Source organism: Vulpes vulpes, chromosome 4 (assembly GCF_048418805.1).
Source record: "Vulpes vulpes isolate BD-2025 chromosome 4, VulVul3, whole genome shotgun sequence".
Taxonomy (NCBI): domain Eukaryota; kingdom Metazoa; phylum Chordata; class Mammalia; order Carnivora; family Canidae; genus Vulpes; species Vulpes vulpes.
The window spans coordinates 1,405,564-1,427,946 of record NC_132783.1 but is presented as its reverse complement, the minus strand read 5'-3'; the positions used below and the strand labels follow the sequence as shown (position 1 = coordinate 1,427,946).

The 22,383-nt window shown below is 40.6% G+C and overlaps 1 protein-coding gene across 7 annotated transcripts in view; it reads right to left on the bottom strand.

Moving 5' to 3' along the window:
- INPP4B (inositol polyphosphate-4-phosphatase type II B) overlaps nt 1-22,383 on the bottom strand; it is a 440,596-nt gene that overhangs the window by 174,631 nt on the left and 243,582 nt on the right. For all 7 annotated transcript variants that reach the window (XM_072755181.1, XM_072755185.1, XM_072755179.1 and 4 more), the window contains 2 exons: nt 19,129-19,201; nt 9,818-9,965 (listed from right to left, as the gene is read on the bottom strand). In XM_072755181.1, the coding sequence (XP_072611282.1) occupies nt 9,818-9,965; nt 19,129-19,201 (221 nt within the window). The remainder of the gene's footprint in view (nt 1-9,817; nt 9,966-19,128; nt 19,202-22,383) is intronic.

Below are 22,383 nucleotides of genomic sequence, written 5' to 3'. Positions count from 1 at the left end.
ATAGTATTCCAACTGAGCATCAACCCTGCACGGAGAAAAACGAACAGGAGAAATAACACTAATCAGGCACGAACCACCAGGGGAGTCCTCACATAATATTTTTAAACTCCTCATCTTTAGATCTTTAGGACTTAAATTTTTTTCTGAGAGAGAGCAAGCAAGAGAGACAGGGAAAAAAAATACAAAGAGAAACAGAGTGAAAGAGAACGCTATAAAAACATCCACGAGATTCATTGGTCCCAGGTCTATTTGATGGATATGAGGCTTAAACAGCATAGCTGGCTCCCTATCACTTTTCCCACCAATCAATGTTTCTTTAAGGTCAGTAAAGATTTTCTGTGCTCCTCTATTTCCTTCAAGTATGCAAATGCCGATAGATCTCTCAAAAGGCATGTGCTTGGCCACCCAGAAAAAACAGGGCTGGATCGAGGCTGGAGATGGAAGCAGACACAGGGTCCTGTCCGCCTGGTAGGCCACGTAGGGGAGGCCTCGTCTGGTGATAAGTCTTGGAACAAAGTACATACACTACACTTCAGAATATTAGACTATGCCAAAAGGACAGGCTGAGTCACTAAGTCGTACGATCCTACTGCATATCTTTTTTGTATAATTGAGGTCATTTTTGAAAAAGAAGTTACCTGAATATATTCTAGTTCTAGTTTATAATTCCTAATATATAATTTTAACACCTTAAAAAAACGTGCTGCTGTAGTGCTATCGGTTTGGAATAAAATAAACTTTTTTACGCGCTTCCTAAAATGCATTAAGATGAGGTACGAAGTGAGAAATATTTTCTGCATTTCTCTCAAACTAGATATAAACGCTTAGGAAACCAATTTAACAATATATGATAATATTTAAGTAAGCATGTAGAACATGTCTCAAACATCTACCTCTGTGCAGTAACTAGGCCTTAAGCCTAGGATTTCAAAATATCTTAACCAACAATCTTTTTTCATATTTAAAAATATAATATGAAAAAAAATATATATAATATGTTCAAATATAGACTTAGGATATAGGCACATATCTATATAGTTACTTGCAGTTCCAGAGCATACCTCTTAAATACAGACTACAGAACCTTGAAAATACAGTGTTGAAAAATTATCTTTGTTGATATATTTTATCACTACAAACTTAGTATATGGACAATATTTACAAACCGTAATATATAAGACGAAGCCTGTACCTTCTCCCAAAGAAGTGGCGGTAAAACTTTGTATGTTCCGAACGCTATCACATTTTTCCCTACTGACGTATTTTGGTTTTTTTTTTTAATATTTTATTTACAACGCTGTTTCTCTGTGTCACACACACCATATTTATATGTTTCATACAAAAACTAAGAAAATCTTAAAGTTAACTCTTATAAAATATTCTTTCTTTTCTTCTAAACTCCCAACATACACGCCATAAAGTTTCTGTCTTTCCCCACCCCTGGGATCAAAATAGAAAAATATATGATACACAACAAACTATTTCTTTTCCTGGAGAAAGTTTTATGGATCATGAGGTTCAATTTCTTTTTTTTTTTTTTAATTTTTTTTTCATGAGGTTCAAGTTCAGTGAAGACTTCATTTTTTAAAACTTTTTGTACCAAGATAGGTCTTCAAATATCATTTTACAGTGTGGAAATGTATACTTTTTTGGTAAAGCCACACACTATATGGTCACAGAACCCCCCATCTAAATGCATACGTGTGCACACCATGATTTAATACCACCTCCGGAGCTGTCATGAAGCTTCAGCTCTACAAGCACCATCATTTTATCTGGTAACTAACATATTTCAGTGTAGACTGGGCACAGCAAACCTTTGAAGTAGGACAAAATCCAAAGAAAACACTCAACGTAAACAAAATATGTGGCAACACTAAAACAAGCCATAAAAATTTTATGGGTGGTAGTTTGGCAAGACCTACATAACTTGTCTGTGTGCAACCCAAGCTGAAAGACTGTAAAACTTAAAGCATTATAAACACGGGCAGAAACACACATAAACACACCCTTTCTATGTCCTTAGGATCTCCGAGTTGTCTTTCACATGTCACTCTCCTGTCCTTTTCCCTCGTAAACCAGCTGTCATTTCCCCCACCCTTCAGGAAGCCCAGATCAAAGCAAATGATTTGCTTCTAAATACCAACCCCTCACTCATCATGACTAGGAAACCCTTTAGTAAACTCCTCAAAAGCAAGGTGTCACACTGCATACCTTGTAAGCAGAGCCTCCCCCTCCTCCCTTCCCATCGCATAATCCTAGTATGGGTCTCAAGAGGTTAAATATCTAGGCTGTCTTAAGGAAACTCCTACTGGAAATCTGGAAATACTTTTTTTTAATATTTTCAATCAGTTTGCATGAGTCTGTAATGTGAGCCATGGATTTTTAGAAGACAAAGCCACAGGCAGAAAAGCCATTAACAGACCACTGAGGTGGGCACTTGACGGGATGAGCACTGGGTGTTATTCTGTATGTTGACAAATTGAACAGCAATAAAAAATAAATTTATTTAAAAAAAATAGACCATTGTAGTATCACAGGCAAAACATGCTGGTGGCTGGGATTAGAGCAGGTGGAGAGAACAGTAGAGAAGGAATAAATGAAGAAAACAAAACACAAAAAAATAAATTAAAAAAAGAGAGAGAAGGAATAAATGAGTCCCTTACGCTGTACACTTGAAATTAATATAATGTCATGTGTCGATTATACCTCCAAAAAGGGAAAAATAAACAAAACAGAAACAAAAGCGTATGTAGTCCACGCAAGGCGTCTGTCTCAAAAAAAGAAAGAAGATAATACGGACTCATCACTAACCGAGACAACGGGAACAGGAGAATCGACAAGTCCGCGTGAATTCTCTTTCAAAAAATCAGGAAAGTATATTAATACCAACAATAAGCATACAGAAGCTACAAGAAAAACTACAGCGGCGTGTTGGGGTGCATGGAAAGATTTCAGCAGGCCATGTTCTTGAAGGGGAAGAGCAACTATTCCAAACATGTCAGTTCTTTTGAAGGTAATTCTGTTGTCACTTTGATTTTTCTTAATTACTTTAGTGATGACAGTGGAGAGCATGGAAACGGGCAAGTAGTATAAGCGGGTGAGAAAGAAATGGAACACTGAGAAAGTGATATTGAAGACACTAAGTTTTCGGGAAGGTGGCTAATTTGGCGTTTCATTAATATATAGAACCGAAGACATTCCAGATGATTTAAAATGTAAAATGACTAAACAAAAATGTTCAAAGTATTAGTACTGAACTGAGCTCAAAATAAAGACCGACTTTCTAAGTCTACCCAAGGCCACATGGAGCCCACGGAAACCACTAGGCGTCCAAAGGACCCCGCAAGGAGACAAGAATCTTTCTGTCGCTGCTGTCTGAGAACACGGTAAGCCCATCCTCATTTACCTGCGTATTTTCTTGGGGTAGGAAAGGGAGAAAACCTAAAGTCTAAATGACTGGTAATTTTCAAAAAAAAAAAAAAAAAAACAGAACAAAATAAAACAAAACAGTCATCTACAATTTTTTGAGACCAAGCGTGAGGGGGAACGAAATTTTTGAACAGACTTTGATTTTTGAAAGTTAACCGTTTAAATTAAAAGAAATCAAGACATGGCTAACTGGCCAGTCCATTTCCTGTTATTTGTAAGGGTTTATGGCTTTGTTTTCTATTGCTGGGTAGCGAGTCACTATTCTAAATCCATCACCCAGAAATAACCATTGTTAATATGTTCGCACACGTACAAGTAATGCTCTAGTGTACATCTAGCCTATTTTTCCTTCTAGTCTTTTTATGTGTCAGTAAAAAGCCAGATGCAATAATTCCCACTGACTAGTAGCCTACATTTTTACTTAATGTCATATAGTAGGAACACAGACGTATTCACAGTACAACTCATCAATGCAAGGAAACTCAGCAGGATACCCACAGGAAGGCTTATGGAGATGGGGGTAGATGTAAAAAGTAAAGACACAATTATCCCTTCTGGGTGGTAAATTTAGAGGGATTTTACTTTTTCTTTTTATATGTTCTGTATTTTTTATTCTGCTATTTTACTATTTTCTATGGTGTGCATATATTGTTTTTATGGAAAAAGTCCAATGTGATGTAATAGAATTTTCCCAGGAGAGATTTCCAAGAATGCAAATGGAGCATTTTGCACAGTTCAAAGTGCTGAAAGACAACTGCACTGTGGGCCCCGGGGTCTGCATCAAACAAGGTAAGAGAGTTCATCTACGTAGTGGGGTTTAGGAGGGAGGTTGAGGCAAGTAAAATACTTCCTGGGATCTGAGTAAGACTAGGGTTAAAAGAAGCTGAGAACTGGGTGTTATTCTATATGTTGGCAAACTGAACAGCAATAAAAAATAAATTTACAAAAAAAAATAATAAAAATAAAAGAAGCTGAGAACTGGGTGTTATTCTATATGTTGACAAACTGAACACCAATAAAAAATAAATTTACAAAAAAAATAATAAAAATAAAAGAAGCTGAGAACTGGGTGTTATTCTGTATGTTGGCAAACTGAACACCAATAAAAAATAAATTTACAAAAAAAAATAATAAAAATAAAAGAAGCTGAGAACTGGGTGTTATTCTATATGTTGACAAACTGAACACCAATAAAAAATAAATTTACCAAAAAAAATAATAAAAATAAAAGAAGCTGTGAACTGGGTGTTATTCTATATGTTGGCAAATTAAACACCAATAAAAAATAAATTTACCAAAAAATAAAAAATAAAAATAAAAGAAGCTGTGAACTGGGTGTTATTCTATATGCTGGCAAATTGAACACCAATAAAAAAAATAAATTTACAAAAAAATAAATAAATAAAAATAAAAGAAGCTGAGAAAAGAACAGCAGAGTAAAGCTGTGTCCAGGCTGGAGAGTCCACCCAACCAAGAGAAATATGGTAAGTTCTTTTGTGGGACAAAGCCCGCTCTTACATTCTTAATTTATTATATTTATTATATTATTATATGACATTATATATAATGTCATATACATTTGGTGATGTGATTTGATTTTTATACTATACCAACTTGAAGTATAGGATAAATATAATTCTTTTTTCTATCAATTTATTTTTTATTGGTGTTCAATTTGTATAAATATAATTCTTAATTAAATTTTTGTCTCATCGGATGGCACATGTCTTCAAGGAAAGTCTTCAAGGAAGTTTTGTGAGTGGCATTTTTGAGCCACTCCTGCACATTTATGTCATTTCCTCCACCTTCATTCATAAAACATTCAGAACCTGGCCCTATACAGTCAAGTGGGGCCACAATCTTTTCCTCTCAAAGATCCTAGATGTTATTCTATGGGCTTCTGCGGGGAAGGGGAAGGTTACCCTGATCTTAGCATTTCAAAGGAAAAAATACTGAAGCTGCATAAGTTTTTACTTATGTTTTCTTTCAAGCTTTTGGTCTTTTTCAAGCTTTTGCTCTTTTACTTATGTTTTCTTTCACGCTTTTGCATGAGTTGTTCTTCCCCAACAACACTCCCAGTGTGTGCCCTCGTGCCTTGTACATCTGACATCTTCTCTCTCATCATTTTGACCATTTTTCACCCTCATGTAGCATTTGAGATGAGCTTATCATGTTTGTCTCCCATATTACTGATGCCACGTCTCAGCGTCAGACCTGTGCTTTTCTACTGGCTTTGGGGACTTCATTTGGTTGCTTCATCTTTAAGTTTCATTATTCCCTCCATTTTACAGCATTTTCCCTAAAGGATGGTAATTCTTTCCTTGTGGATTTCTGATTCTGTTTCATAACATCCACACTTTCCTACACTGAAATGCAACGGCTTGTCAGTTTTCCTATTTCCCTTTTGAGGTCTTCAGCGTGATTTTCCCCCCCTCTCTTCCTCTTTACAAAATGTTAAAGATGTATTTTTTGATTTTTAAAAACTAATTATAAGAGCTTTATACAGAAAAGGTGGAGAAAGCACATGATATGTGGATAGGCTCCTCTTCACAGTGCCTCGCCAATTTTCAGATCCATCAGGTTTTTATATAGTTTGGTTTTATAGTATTGAAATGGGCTCTTTCTCCTCCGAACAATTTCTAGTGTATACTGATGACAGTTCCTAGTTTTGTTCTTAGCAATGGAACTTCCTGTTTGGAGGCCCCCTTCTTCGGTCTCCACCAAAACTGCCCACTAGCCCCTTCTACATTTTTTTTTTCTGCAAATGTACAGAAAAAAAAAAAAGATACAAAGAAAAGAGAACAGGGTAAGTGGAAGCACTTTGGTGTATTAAAAAATAATAAAACTAATTATAGAGGCTATGCCTACTAAAATTGCTTTTTAATTCTAATCCCTTATGTATTGTGATTATGAAGTCATTTAGTAAATTTCTCAAAAAAAAAGGTGTTACGCTGAGTACTTTGAAAACAGAACGTCTCCCTCTTCCCTTCCCAAGACATGATTTTCCTATGGTTCTCATAATAAAAGGTTAAATAAATATACATAGTAAAGGTGGTGGAGAAAGCAGATGATACATGGAAAAGGCTGCTTTCTCCTTTTCCCCTACTCTTTCTTTATTTCCCCTTGCAATTCACTGCCAGTGAACAGGTAGACGGAGAGATGGGAACAGGAGTGGAGAGAGGGGTTGAAGGACTCGACAGTAGTCGACATGCCGAAGGTCAGCTGCTCGGCCTTTGAGGGAATCTCTAAACTGATGACAAAAGACAGACCCAGGTGGGGCACCTGGGTGGCTCAGCCAGTTGAGTGTTTGACTCTTCTTTTTTTTTTTTTTTTTTAAGATTTTATGTATTTATTCATGAGAGACACAGAGAGAGAGAGAGAGGCAGAGACACAGGCAGAGGGAGAAGCAGGCTCCATGCAGGGAGCCCGATGTGGGACTCGATCCTGGGACCCGGGATCACGCCCTAAGCTGAAGGCAGGTGCTCAACCACTGAGCCACCCATGCGTCCCAAGTGTCTGACTCTCTCTCTCTCTCTCTTTTTTTTTTTTTCAGTGTCTGAATCTTGATTTCAGCTCTGGTCAGGATCTTGGGTTGTGAGATGGAGGGAGCCCCATAACTGGCTCTGTGCTCAGCAGGGAGTCTGCTTGGGATTCTCTCCCTTTCCCTCTGTCCCTACTTGTCCCTTCAAATCAATCAATCAATCAATCATAAAAAAATAAAAATAAAAAAAATTAAAAAATTAAAAAACCCAGAGACTAGGGCAATAGTAGGGGTCTTTCTCTTCATTCACTTTATCATTCTCTTTATCACTAGCTTGCTGTATTTTAAAATGAAATAGCATTAGTGGTCCATCAACTAAGACTTTCAACCCTGGGCACCTGGGGGGTCTCAGTGGTTGAGTGGCTGCCTTTGGCTCAGGTTGTGATCCCGGGGTTCCTGGGATCGAGCCCAAAGTCAGGCTCCTTACTCAATAGAAGCCTGTTTCTCCCTCTCCCTCTCCTTTGTCCCTCCCCATGTTTGTGCTCTCTCTTTGCCTCAAAAACAAAAAAAACAAAAAAAAACAAAAAAAAACTTCAAAACAAGAAAATATTTTCAACCCCAAAACATCATCCTAATAATTAGTCATTATATCATAAAGGGTATGGAGTATAATAATGTAGTATTATTATATTTTAATAATGTATTTAATAATGTTAATAGATTTCCATGTTTTGTGAAGGATCACAATTTTCCATTTTTTGTATCTTTGTAAGTTTTTTAAATTTTAATTCCAGTGTAGTTAACATACAGTTTTATATTCATTCCAGGTGTACAATACAGTGATTCAACAATTCCATACATTACTCAATGCTCATCACAATAAGTGTACTATCCTCTCCTTCACCTATTAATCTCCCCCATGGCCTCCCCTCTGGTAACCATCTGTTTCTTCTCTATAGTTAAGAGTTTATTTTTTTGGTTTGTCTCTCTTTTTTTAAATTTGCTCATTTGTTTTGCTTCTTAAACTCCACATATGAGTGAAATCATATGGTATTTGCCTTCCTCTGAATGGCGTATATCATTTACTATTATACTCTCTAGATCCACCCATTTGTCATAAATGGCAAGATTTCATTCTTTTTTATGGCTAATATACATAATCGTGTGGTTTATGACAAATATATATATAAAATCTGCTTTATCCATTCGCCTACTGATGGATACTTGCGTTGCCTCCACACCTGGCTACCGTAAATAATGCTGCCGTAACTACAAAGGTGCGCGCATGTCTTTGAATTAGTGTGGGTGGGTTATGTGGATCCCAGAAGAAGAAGAGAGAAAGAAGGGGGCAGAAATTTTTTTTTGGAGAAAATAATAGCTGAAAATCTCCCAAATTTGGAGAAGGAAACAGAAATCTAGTTCTAGGAGGCACAGAAATCCCCCCAACAAGATCAACCCAAGGGCGTCTACACCGAGACACATAGTAATTAAAATGGCAAACGTAGTGACACAGAGATAATTTTAAAACCATCAAGAGAAGAGAAAACAGTAACGTACAAGGGAACCCCGTAAGGCTGTCACTGGATTTTTCAACAGAAACTTTGCAGGCCAGAGGGACTGGCGTGATTCAGGTATTTTAGTGAGAATTTAGGACTGGCTACCTTAGATGCAGATGTCAGGGGCCACTTTTCGGGCAAGGCCTAACTCTAACTTCTGAGAGCAGCCCCCTCTAGCACCTCCTCTCCTGTGCTTCTTGGAGGGAATAAAGGTGCTATGCGTGACCTCGAACCCTCTGTCTGTGGATTCCTCCCTTAGGCTACGACACTTGGGGGGAACAGTTATCCTCCCCGAACCTCCCGCATGAAACACGATCTTCGTACGATACTAGCAGGAGCGGTTCTCCGTGTCCTATAACCTCGAGTGCAACAACGCTGAGGTTGATGATTCTTTTATGACTTCAAAGATCCAAACTCCGTAAGTTTGCTCTTCTTTCCCGGGGATTTGTTTTCCTCATCATATATGCTTAGTACCAGCTCCGGGTAAGGATAACATTGAATAATTTGGCTTATGTGAAATCGTGCTTGCAGCCAGCTCTTGTAGGTAGTCTGCTTAGGTTCCTGAACACGTTCTTGTCCCGAGTCAATAGCGCTGTCTGATTTTTTTTTTATTTATTTTTATTTTTTTTTTATTCATGATAGACATAGAGAGAGAGAGAGAGGCAGACCCAGGCAGAGGGAGAAGCAGGCTCCATGCAGGGAGCCCGACGTGGGATTCGATCCCGGGTCTCCAGGATCACACCCTGGGCCAAAGGCAGGCGCTAAACGCCTGAGCCACCCATGGATTCCCATGTTGTCTGATTTTTATGGTCTGATTATCCTCACTCAGCTACTCTCAGATATCTCTCCTTGCCCCTCTTTCAATCCTTATTTCCTTAAATCTAGGTTGTTTCCTTACAACCTATTTTCTCATCTGGTTTTCTCTAAAATCTAGGCTCTTTTTTTTCTTTCTCTTACTCCTTTCTCAGAAATACAATAGAAATACAATGTAAGCCATAAATGAGAGTCATATATGTAATTTAAAATTTTCTAGTAGTCACATTTTTAAAGTTAAAAAAAGCAAGGTGAAATTAATATATTTTATTTAACCCCAATATAACACCAAATTTTAATATTTCATTATGAGTCAGTTTTTTTGTTTGTATGATAAGAATTCAAAATATGTATTTTATACTTAAAGAGTATCTTAAATTGGACTGTAAATTTCAAATGATTAACAGCCATACAGGGTTAATGGCCACCAATACTAGACAGTGCAAGTCTAGATTTTTATGTTATAATCATAGTTAAAGAAAAAATGGTTTATAGAAAAAATAGCATGAGACAATCATAAATTATTTTCTCTTACCTACACAAGTCTTCCTTTATGTGAAGAGAAATCAATTCCTTAGGAATATGAAAAGAAAGTATGCTCTCTGACATCTGCTCCCGGATTCGCATCCACTTATTGTCAGATGTGGGAAATCTATATAATTTACACACTGGGTTCTTTAGCACTGGGAGGGAAGAAAAAATAAAAGTTTAGTAGTTAAATTACCAACATATGCCCATTATATAAAGATCTATTAACAAAATCATTAATCGGTGTACCACTGCTAATTACTTATTTATTCAAAAATTTGTGTTTATCATAATTCATTAGTGTATTTGAATTTCTAAGAATTTTGTTCCTCTATTTTTTTCAGTCTTTATTGAATTTAAAAATGATACATCAAGTTCCAATTCATAAATGTGGCTATTCTTGTTCTCTAGTTTACCACCTATTAATTTCTTTCTTTTCTAAAGATTTTGTTAAAGCATATGTATTTATAAATATGTATCTATATATAATACACACAAAAAATATATATATGTATATTTCTGAATTTCTACTGATCATTATCAGTCAACTTTGCTCACTTATGCAGTAGGTGAGACTGATATGTTATTTCAGAGATTGCAAATGTCCCCACTACTAAAAATGTTTTATTTCTTAAATGCCAGAAAGGTTCATTCCTTGGCTTAAGATCTATTACAATTCAAATCTTATGCATACCTTAGTGCCAACAAGTCAATAACATATTTTCCTAATATCACCAGAAGCAAGACGAAGAGGCTGTGAACAAACTCTGTTTGTGAGTAGGAAGTGATTAGGGAAGAAGTAACAAGATTACGCTATCAAGGATTTTAAAAGATTTAGGGCCAAACTGGAGGGCCAGATATGAAGATAACACCTGATCCTTTTTTTCATGAGGCCAGCACTTGAACCACACTCCCAAGCCATTTATTTCCACTGCCGTTGAGCAACGAAGACCTTTGTTACACTCATACACCAAAGCTTAATGGGCAATAAAATATCAGGCCAATTACCAGTCAAGTATCTATAATTTTTTTTTTTGGTAAAGATGTATTTATTTATTTATTTGAGAGAGAGACAGAGTGTGTGTGAGAGAGAAAGCATGAGTAGGGTGAGGGACAGAGAGAGAAGCAGGCTCTCTGCTGAGGAAGGAGCCTGATGCAGGGCTTGATCTCAGGACTCTGGGATCACGCATGACCTGAGCCAAAGGCAGACGCTTAACCAACTGAGCCACCCAAGCACCCCAAATATCTATAGTTATTTGGCTCCAGTTTACCAGTAAAGCTGATTTAAAACAAAACTGGATATTAAAATGCAGCATGTGGTTTATGGATACAATGGAATATTCCTCAGCCATTAGAGACGACAAATATCCACCATGTGCTTCAACGTGGATGGACCTGGAGGGTATGATGCTGAGTGAAATGAGTCAATCGGAGAAGAACAAACATTATATGGTCTCATTCATTTGGGGAATATAAAAAAATAATGAAAGGGAATAAAGGGGAAAGGAGAAAAAATGAGTGGGAAATATCAGAAAGGGAGATGGAACATGAGAGACTCCTAACTCTGGGAAACAAACTAGGGGTGGTGGAAGGGGAGGAGTGTGGGGGGTGGGGGTGACTGGGTGCCGGGCACTGAGGGGGGCACTTGATGGGATGAGCACTGGGTGTTATTCTGTATGTTGGCAAATTGAACACCAATAAAAAATAAATTTATTAAAAAAATAAAATAAATAAAATAAAATAAAATAAAATGCAGCATGGGTTATATGGGCCAGGTCTCCTCAACATATAGGGTAAAATTCCTTTTAGAAGTTTACTGAGATACGGCCACTACTTGGATCAATATACAATAGCTTTCTGAACATTAAAATGAGGATCTATTCATCCATTCCTCTGCAATCATCCATTCTCAGAAGTATAGTTGAGACATTTTATCAGAATTGATGCTATATCAGAAACCGTGATGCCAAACACCCCATATTCTTCAACAACCAGATTTAGAGCTTCTGGTATACCTACCTCCCCACTAACAAGAATTTGCCAAAGTGTTTACTTTTCAAAAGCACCAAGAGAAGCCAGAAGACAGTAGACTATTTCCAGTATGTTGAGAGAAAATATTTAAAATCTAGAGTTGTATGCCCAGTTAAAAAAAAAAAAAGAAATCTAGAGTCGTATGTCCAAAGGGATTATATTTTTAACATAAACATTATCTCTAAGCTTCATCAATTAGATTATATCACAGATCCACAGGTAGAATTAATTGTATCTATTTTCTTTCTTTTTTATTGAAGTGTGACTGACATACAACGTTTCATTAGTTTCAGGTGTACAATGTAATGATTCAACGTTTGTTTACTATATTCCCAAATGATCACCACAATAAGTCTAGTTAACATCTGTCATCATCATTGTTATGGGTTTTTTTTTTGTGATGGAAACTTTTAAGGTGTATTCTCTTAGTAACTTTCTAATACAGCATTAACTATAGTCGTCACATTGTACATTATATCCCCGACATTTACTTATTTTATAACTGGAAACGTGCACCCTTTGACTTCACCCATTTCAACCACTGCCACCCTCTGCCTCTGGGAACCCCCAACTTGTTCTCTGTATTTATGAGCTTGGTTTTGTAGATTTATTATTTTTTAGATTCCACATATAAGAGAGATCACATGCTATTTATCTTTCTCTGTCTGACTGATCTCAGCATAATTCCTTTACGGTTCATATGGTCACAAATGGCAAGATTTTGTTCTTTTTTATGGCTGATATATATATATAATATATATAATATTTTCTTTTTTTTAAGATTTTATTTATTTATTCATGACAGAGAGAGGCAGAGACCCAGGCAGAGTTAGGAGAAGCACGCTCCCTGCGGGAAGCCCGACGTGGGACTCGATCCCGGGACCCCGGAATCACATCCGGGGCCAAAGGCGGCGCCAAACTGCTGGGCCACTGGGCTGCCCTATGTCATATTTTCTTTATCCATCCAACTGTCAGGGGACACTTAGGTTGTTTCCACGTCTTGGTCATGCAGCTATGAACACGAGGGTACCACATATCTTTTCAAGTTAGCGTCTTCATTTCCTTTGGATGTATTTCCCCAGAAGTGGATTTGCTGGACCATACGATAGTTCTATTTTTAATCTTTTGAGGAACCTCCACCCTGTTTTCCATAGGGCCTATACCAATTTACATTCCTACTAAGAGTGCCTAAGAGCTCCCTTTTTTCTACACATGCTCTCTAATACTTGTTATTTCTTGTTTATTTGACAGCAGCCATTCCAGTAGGTTTGAGGTGACAGTTCGTTGTGGTTTTCACTTGCATTTCCCTGATGATTAGTTATACTGAGCATCTTCCCATGTACCGGTTGGCCGTCTGCAGGTCTTCTTCGGAAAAATGTTTATTCAGATCTTCTGCTCATTTTTTAATCTGATTAGTTCCCTTGCTGTTGAGTTTTATGATTTCTCTATACGTTTTGGACATTACGCCTCATCAGATATATTTTCTTTCATCTGAAATATAAGGCAGCCGATAAAAGAAACCATGATATCTCCTTAATTTTTAAAGTGACAATGTTTTAAAGATATAAGAATTTTACTACAACCTGTACTGTTCCATCTTTAGAGTTGGAGAAGAAGAAAAGTATGTTCTGAATTCAACAGAGTGTCAGTTAGGTTAAAGCATATATGGGATCTCATGAATTCCAATATAGCTTACATGATCAGGAATATAAATGCATTCTTTTACAGTAAGACGAAAACTCAATCTCTGAAAAGTCCAATTTTTTTTCTTAGTAACCTAAGTAAATTCAATTACTTGGTCTATTTATACCCAGTATATTTGCTGCTTTTAAACATCTGTTTTATTCCTTCAAAATCATACAGAATTTTTGTAGCTCTCAAATCCTGGTAGGAATTCTTCATTTTTCTTGCTTCCTAAAAAATAATAACTATTTTCAGAAAATCTGTTATTTTGAATCAAGTTACAAAATTTTTCATTTTGTTATCTGAAAACTAGTCTTTCCACTTTGGACTCTATTATTTTTATTTTAATGCTTTTCAATGTGTTTAAATATGTATCTTCAGTGAAGTAGCTTCGGCGGAAATCAAGGGCCATTTGATTAATGAGCTCCAGAAATCTCTTCTGACCGCCTGGTACATATTATACAAGGACTCTGTGGAAATGCTGTTTTTAAGGAAAATACCAGGGATAAATTAAGAAAATAAAAAAGTAAGGCAACTTGATCATCCAAAAGAAAATCCCAACTGTGTCTCCCATCTAATTATTATTAGTCATTTTTTAAAAATTTTTATTTATTTATGATAGTCACACAGTGAGAGAGAGAGAGGCAGAGACACAGGCAGAGGGAGAAGCAGGCTCCAATGCAGGGAGCCAATGTGGGATTCGATCCCGGGTCTCCAGGATCATGCCCTGGGCCAAAGGCAGGCACCAAACCGCTGCGCCACCCAGGGGTCCCTCCCATGTAACTTTTATGTTATAGGACATGATCTTTTGAAACTCCTAGGTCTCCGAACATTTGTACTAAATCAGGATCTCAATGTAGCTATAGTGGGGTCCACCCTACAAACAACCCAATCTGATCCAGCAGCATTCCTTATTAAACACCTACTATGCATAAACCAAGAACATCTACTCTGTATCTTAAACTATCACATAGTGGAACATGACTTAAAAAATGAAAAAAAAAAAATATGGCCCAACTTCCCACTACCATGCAGATTTATTGCACTGGTTACAAAAAAAGACCAGATAAAATGTTTGTAACTCAAAATTCTTACTACGTTGATAATGGGGAGATTTTTTTTATCATCTTCACATAAAAGTAAGCATGGTATTCATGCACCAAATACTGGACAATGGATCATAAATGATGAATGCTTGTGCCAATTTTTTTTACGTTTCTTCCCTATAGAAGAGATACGATGTTAATAATTCTGCACACTTACTCCAGCTATGGGAAAGAGTCCATCTCTTTCGGCTCGGCTTTTCACTGATGCCAAATTTTTCTTTATATAGAAGATACATTCATGATCATACAGTAGACCTGTCAACTCAGAACACTATTGAATACGTATTATAAATTCTTTAAAGAGACCCCTGTATGTACGCTCTTCAGTTTTCCACTGCTTTTGCCAAAACAACTGCTAGAAACATCATGTGACAGCTTCTGCAAGAGAAAAGTAGTAGAGATATTTTGGACCACGCCACGGTCTTGGGATGGCTTAATAGGACTAAAGGTCTAAGCTCGTGCAGATACCAGACATTCCCCTCGAGGTCCACTCCCTATGGTGAGCACAGGAACAGAAAATAAATGGCAGATTCTTCTCCCCCAAATTGCAGCACAACTCAAATTTCTATACTGTGTCTCTCAGACACTGCGGCAGGGCTTCTTGAACCGGGTAACACGCTCAGCACCTGTGAAAGCCAACTGGGAACTATCAAAGATGCCAAAGAAACGTTCAACAAAGCCAACACACAGACGGCGCATAAAGGAAAACCACAGAACGCGGCTGTTAAAAGCAAATGAGAGCAGAAAAGATGAACTAGAGAGATATCACAGGAACCCCCCTTTATTCTTTTTCCCCCTGTGCCTGTTTTAGGGATGCCCGTAGACAAACAAAGAATTCCACAAATTTAGATTCAGGGACAAGGGGCTCATGAAAAAGCCAAATACTTATTTACTCCATCCAGTTGTCTTAAATATATTTCTCCAGGGGAAGCCCGTCTGCGATTATCTTCATGAACTCTCTTGCATTCAGGAGGTGGTACAAGTCACATATTTAGATGGAATCTGACTTTACTGGCTTTATGCCTTACAAAAATCATTAGTTTAATGTCCTGCGGATTCTTGTAGAGAATTCATTCTGTAGCTTTTAACTATGCGGTCGTTTAATAGTTTAATTATTCAGCTGAATGTACATGCGTTGCCTGTTCTCCAAATGCTCCGTTATACTTACTAAAGATAAGTCCGTGTAATCCAATTAGATGCTGACATTCCCTCATTTGTACTTGGAAATATCTTAGATTTATATACAACTGAAATGTAGGTTGGCTCTTTTTAAGATTGGGTAAGAAATGAAAAACCCAATTAGAAATCACTAAAACACTATCCGAAGCACGGTTATGGACAAGAGATGATAAGAAGACCGGAGAGAACTCAGAAAACACAGCAAAGAGAGAACTCTTTAAAAATAATAAAGATGAGGGGCACCTGGGTGGCTCAGCAATTGAGCATCTGCCTTTGGGGCTCAGGTCGTGACCCTGGGGTCCCAGAATCGAGTCCCGCATCGGGCTCCCTGCATGGACCCGCTTCTCCCTCCGCCTGTGTCTCTGCCTCTCTCTCTGCATCTCTCATGGATAAATAAATAAAATCTTAAAAAAATTATAATAATAATAATAATAAAGATGAAAAAAAGGTCAAATCAATTCTTAAAAAAAAAAAAAAACAACCTAACTCCTAAAAATGGTTTATTTGCTTTTCTTTAGCTTTGTTATAAAATCTAAATTATGTTACTGTTTGTGTCGTTTCCAAAGAAGAAAAGGAAAAAATGGAATAGGAAATAGGATGCAAGCTATGTTAGACCACGTGCTGCTTTCCTCGCCCAACCGAGCCCATGCTCTTGGGCCTCCATCTTCAATTCAAGGCCAAGAATAAGAAAAATTATTACAGATGTCAGAGAAGACATAAAGATGGTATTTGTGGGCATTTAGTCTCCAGTTGATGATAATTGGTGAGTTTAGTGTGTAGAATCGGATTTTAGATTTTAGCTGGTCAGGACATGATTTGCCTTCACTCTCTCCGGCTCGAATGCTTTGCTCTGCTCACTCTAGTTCTGTAATTAAAGGAAAGGACGACGCAGCTAAAAAAGGTAGGAGGCAGCTCGTATTTCACGCTGAGGCGCCTGAAATGGCCTATAATCCTCTGAACTCAGGTTGTTTCTCTCCAATTTCCTTCTGTTGAAGCCATTCCCTGCATCTCAGAGGAACACCCCTTTGCTGGCTGTGAGTAATCATCCTATGAACTCAGCCGTGCTAGCACCTCCTCCGGGAAGCCTTCCGTGCCTCCCCCCTTCCCCCTCTATGGGTTTGTCTCCTCACTGCCAGGGAACACAGGCATCGAAGGATGAGAAAAACTTGGTTGAGAGAAAGGCCCCCTCGCGTTTGTCCACGACATGTTAGCTTTTTGGCTGCATCGTCTTTTTTGCCTCTTTTTTTCCCTCTAGTTTACCTACGACGGGCAGCGGGGGAGGTAACGGACTTCCTCCAGGAAGACAGCTGAAGCCTTCACAGGTGCCCACGACCTGATTCACCGATTATTAGATAATAAATTCACTCTTCCATAGAAGCTATTTAACGCCCTAAATATATTAGTACACAGTAATGAAAATACACGGAAATCCCAAAAGAGCAAAGTTAATGGACTCTATCATATCCGTTAGAACAGCAAAGGGCAAAGAAATCTGGTGAGTAAGTATAAAGGAGCAAGGACCAGTAGCAAAAGTCAAAATGGCCCCAAATTAAATTGAAATGGGAAAAATACGACAGACACATCTTTGGCTCTATCAAATGGCATCGTCTAAAAAATCCCCAGATTTCATAGCTCACGAGTGAAAGGAAAGAAAGGAGGAAACAGGGAATTTGCTTTTTGGCTGGAATTCATCAGGACTTAAAACGGGTAAAGAGGGACGTATTTTTACTGATCTCCTGATGTATTCTGAGTCATGCACTGCTTAGGATGGGGTGTTAGTGAGGAGAATGTCACCCCAATACTTGGCTCACGTGTATAGTCTTGTCCTTCCCTAAGGTCAAGGGGCTCAGAGCAGACAATCCTGGCAAACGTCCAAGGTGGGGAGCGCACCTCCGGGCCGTGGGGGCTGCGACCACTGAGAAATGTCATTATGGGGACACCCGGGGGGTCAGCGGTTGAGCACCTGCCTTGGGCCCAGGGCGTGACCCCGGGGTCCCGAGTTCGAGTCCCGCATTGGGGCCTGCTTCTCCCTCTGCCTGGGTCTCTGCCTCTCTCTCTCTCTGTGTCTGTCTCTCGTGAATAGATAAAATCTTTAAAAGAAGAGCTGTCCTGTAATCACGTGGCCCCGTACTTCAGAGCACAGGCCTTGGGACCAAAGTGGCTTTGAAATCTGGACCTGCCACCTGCCAGGTAGGCGACCTGGGCCAGGGTCCGCGTCCGCCAGACGAGGACGACGGCAGCGCCTGCCCGCAGCACAGGCCGGGCCAGCAGGACGCACCAGGCATCCAGCCCGCCGCCCGCCGCCCGCCACCGCACCTGTCACGGCCTCCGGGGCGTGCAAGGCAACACGATTTACACGACTATTGCACACCGGGTCCATAATTCACATGCACGGATTTGCCACATTGTTCCCCGTCCTAGGAGCTTCCGTTTTACTCGCAAGGTCATCATGTAACACCTGGTTTATACCTCGTCGAAACCCAGACGGGTCACTCCACGCGCCACGTCACGCGCACGCCCTGGAGCATAGGGACGCGCCTGTGAGTGGGCCGCCCAATCCACCCACAGAGTGACGGAGGTTCTAATGATTTTGTTGTGATTCTACTATCGGGGGGTCAAGCTGGGGGCAGCTGGACGGCGCCAGTCCCGGGACGGAAAGCACCGGGGAAGCAGCCCGACCCCCCGCCCCTGCACCCGGCGTGGGCTCTCTCGCTCTCGAGTGAATGAGAATCAAACTAAGTAAGAGCTTCATATTCCTTCTCAGGGGTCTGGGGTCAGGTAATATAAACCCAAAGCTAAAGGAGCGTGTTTGGCCACGGAGCCAAAGCATCTTCGTGCGCTTCCGACGGGACGGCGAGCCGCGTGGGGATGGGACCCAGGAGACCGGGGTCTGCAGGGGACCAGAGCGACACGGGCACAGGTAGCAGGGCCCGGCCCGAGGTCCAGGATCGCGCCCCACCCCCATCTGTGCCGCGGCCGCGAGTGGGCCCCAGCTCGTCCCGAGTGTGGGCAGGACGCCCAGGAACCCACCCTGACGGCGACAAGGACTCGCCGGCCGCCCGGGGAGCACCTGCGAGGCCCCGCACGGAGCCGGGGTGCAGCCCCTCTGTCTGCAGAGCTCGCCCCCGTCCACGCCTGCACATCCAGGCGAGACCCCGCACCAGCCTCCGCCCCACGCGACCAGCCCATCCGCTGCCGAGGGCTCCCGGACCGTTCTGGAAGCACGTGGCCCAGGTGCAGTATCGAGCCCGCAGGAAAGGAAAACCCGCGCGGACAGGAAGCGAGCGGGAGGCTCCCACCCCCGGCCCGAGCCACGTACCTGCATTCAGGAAGGGCAGGTTCTCTTTCCCGCTGCCACCGTCGGGGGCTGCACATCCACACACCAGCGCGCACTGGGCCAGAACAAAAGGGAAAATAAAAACACGTCAAGGTAATGAAATCAAGAAAGGAGACGCTTCCATTTTGTGGGCCAAACCCGAGGCTATGCAGAGGGTTCTGGAAAGTTCTGAATGAGGTCACTTGTTCCGTGAGACTATTTTTAGTTTTGTTCCTTACTGTGGATTTGTTTCCTTTGGGATATCTCCGGGTGCGTTAGGTGAGCGCGACGCCTACCTGCAGGCGCTCCGTGGCTCCCGTTAAAACGACCAAACGACCTGCAACACTAAGCAGAAAGCGGAAAGGGACAGACTCCGTAGAAACCTGTCCCTGGCACGTCCCATTTGACAAGCTGGATGGTCCCTTTTTTTTTTTTTTTTTTTTGGGTTGGATGGTTCTAGATTTCTGTCCCCTGGGGTAGCTTTTGGATCAATAAAAAGCAAATTGTTTTCTAGATTTTTAGTAAAATAAATACAAGATAAAAGACATTGCGCCCATCAGGCCGCATAAGGCAAGGGGAAATCTTCGTCTGCGGCAACACAGCGCAAACGCGCGCTCACCACGTCTGAGGACGCTTTGTAAATCCACCGACCTCTGATTTATAGACCGACTTAAAAATCGATAATTTGCAAATAAACTGATTCATAGATTAACAGACTAAGCTAGTGGGCTTTTGCAGAAGCAACGCTGCCCTGGCGGAGAGCACGGAAGATGGGGCGGCTGGGGGCGCAGTCAGGGCCGTGGCAGCTGGCTCGGGTCACGACCCGGGGTCCTGGGATCGGGTCCCGCCTCGGGCTCCCGGCTCAGGGGGCAGCCTGCTGCTCCCCCTGCTCGTGGATGCTCGCTCTCTCAAAAAAGTAAATAACATCTTAAAGAAAAAAAGAAAAAGCAAAAGAACGAGACCATATCTGCAGTGCGAAGTGCGGGCGGGTAACCGCGTCCCGGATGACGCAGCGGCAGGTGGTGGCCCAGGGGCCGCGAGAGGCCCACGTCCACACGGACAGACGCCAGCAGGACGGGCACTCTTTTTTTTTTCTTTTCCCCAATGAGTTTCCTTCTCTGTTGTCTGTAGCTACAAAAAAAGTGGGGCGGTGCTCGTTGGAGGGAAGAGGAGAATGGATTTCTGGAGCTAACGTAGGAGCCATAAACCAATAAATGCAAATAAAGACCAAACAAGCCAAGGAAGCCCCAGCAGCTTCTCCGGTGAAGGAGCCCGAGGGAAGCACGATGGCCTGTGTGCAGGCTCTGCCCCGAGCCTCGGGGGACCCGACCGTCGCCTCCCCCGTCCCCGCTGGAGACGCGGCCACCGGGCCACCGCCGAGGACAGGACCGCACAGCTCTCGAGAGCTTTCAGAAGAAACACAAATGATGTAAACATTGATGTGGGGGTCATTTCTGTGTGTGTACAGCCCGCTCCTGGCCCCCATCGTAAACACTCATCACATTACTCAGGGATTTTTTTAAAAAAATTTTTTCATTAAGCCTGGTCTTTTATTCTTGAGTGGTGATGGGTTGCGGTCTTTTTTTTTTTTTTTTAATCTAAATTCAATTAATTAACACACAATGTATTATTAGTTTCAGAGGTAGGGTCAGTGATTCATCAGCTGCATATCACACCCAGTGCTCGTGATGTCAGGGCACCCGGTTACCCCGTCCCCCCGCCCTCTGCCCCTCCAGCAGCCCTCACTTTTATTTCCTAGAATTAAGAGTCTCTTATGCTTTGTCTCCCTCTTTGATTTCGTCTTGTTTTATTTTTTTTCCTCTCTTCCACTATGATCCTCTGTTTTGTTTCTTAAATTCCATATATGGGCCTCCTGGGGCGGGCAGGGGGGGCGCTCAGCAGCCCTTCAGCCCAGGCCATGACCCCGGGGTCCCGGGATCGAGTCCTGCTTCTCCCTCTGCCTGGGTCTCTGCCTCTCTCTGTGTGTCTCATAAATAAATAAATAACATCTTTACCAAAAATTCCACATACGAGTGAGATCACATGATAATTGTCCTTCTCTGGTTGACTGATTTTGCTTAGCATAATACCTGCCGGTTCCATCCAGGAAATTTCCTGATAGGGAAAAATGTGTTCTCGTAACTTCTTTAGTGCTTCCACTGAGGTTCTACTTTACCAAAAGAATGAAGAGCTGCAAACAGCTCTTAAAACCTGATGCTGTCTAAATCATTTTCCCGCCCAAATGAGAACCCACAGGTGAGCCCTTCCTTTAATCCACGGGTATTTGGAAAATGCACTTCCCAAATCACTTGGGCAATGAGCAGTGATGCTTGGACATACTTAAAATTCCCTATTTCTCTTATTTCCAGGATTTCCTCTGCTCTTTTCAGTCCATATAGGGCTGTTAAAATAACCTTTCATAAACTTTATATTATTCCTCATCCCGGTGTTCTGCTCTAAAATGGATAATGGCCATTTACTGCCCAATCAAATCCAATATTCTCAGACGGGTGTTCAAATCCTTTCACGATCCGTCCCTGCTATCCTTGCACACGGTAAGCAGGAGGGTAGCTTTGAGCCATCCTCCTTTCCAAGAAAGGACTCTCCTCTACAATATACAGAAATGGTTTAGATTGAACCCGGTTAGTAAGGAAGTCCATGATTCACAGGATCGGGCTCTCACCTTGAAGACCTGCTTGTCTACACGGAGGGAGCCCTGCCTTTTCACAATCAAAGTCAACGGTTTTCCAACAGAAAATCCATTATTAACATCCATTATCCACTATCCAATAAGAGCATCCATTATTTTACCAAACGGATACAGAAATGGAACTTTCATACACTCGTATCTCCCATCTCACTGGAAGGCAGACATTCAGGATAATTTTAACCCAATAATATTCTTATTTTGCAACTTTACTGAATCTTAAAACTTTACCACTCACAATGCTTTCAAGATTTAAATCCACAGAATAAAAACCGAAGATATCTGATAAACATAAACTAAATTAATGCATATTTTTTATCTTTGGACTTTGTAATTATTTTCTCACATTGTTTCCCGAGTGTACTGTGTCACTATTTCAATTGAGTTCCGAAGCCAGAAACCATATTTCTTATTTCCTCAGCCTTATTTATTTATTTATTTACCATATTTCTTATTCCCTCAGCCTATTTATTTATTTATTTATTTGCCATATTTCTTATTTCCTCAGCCTATTTACTTTATTTATTTATTTAGTTAGTTAGTTATTTTTT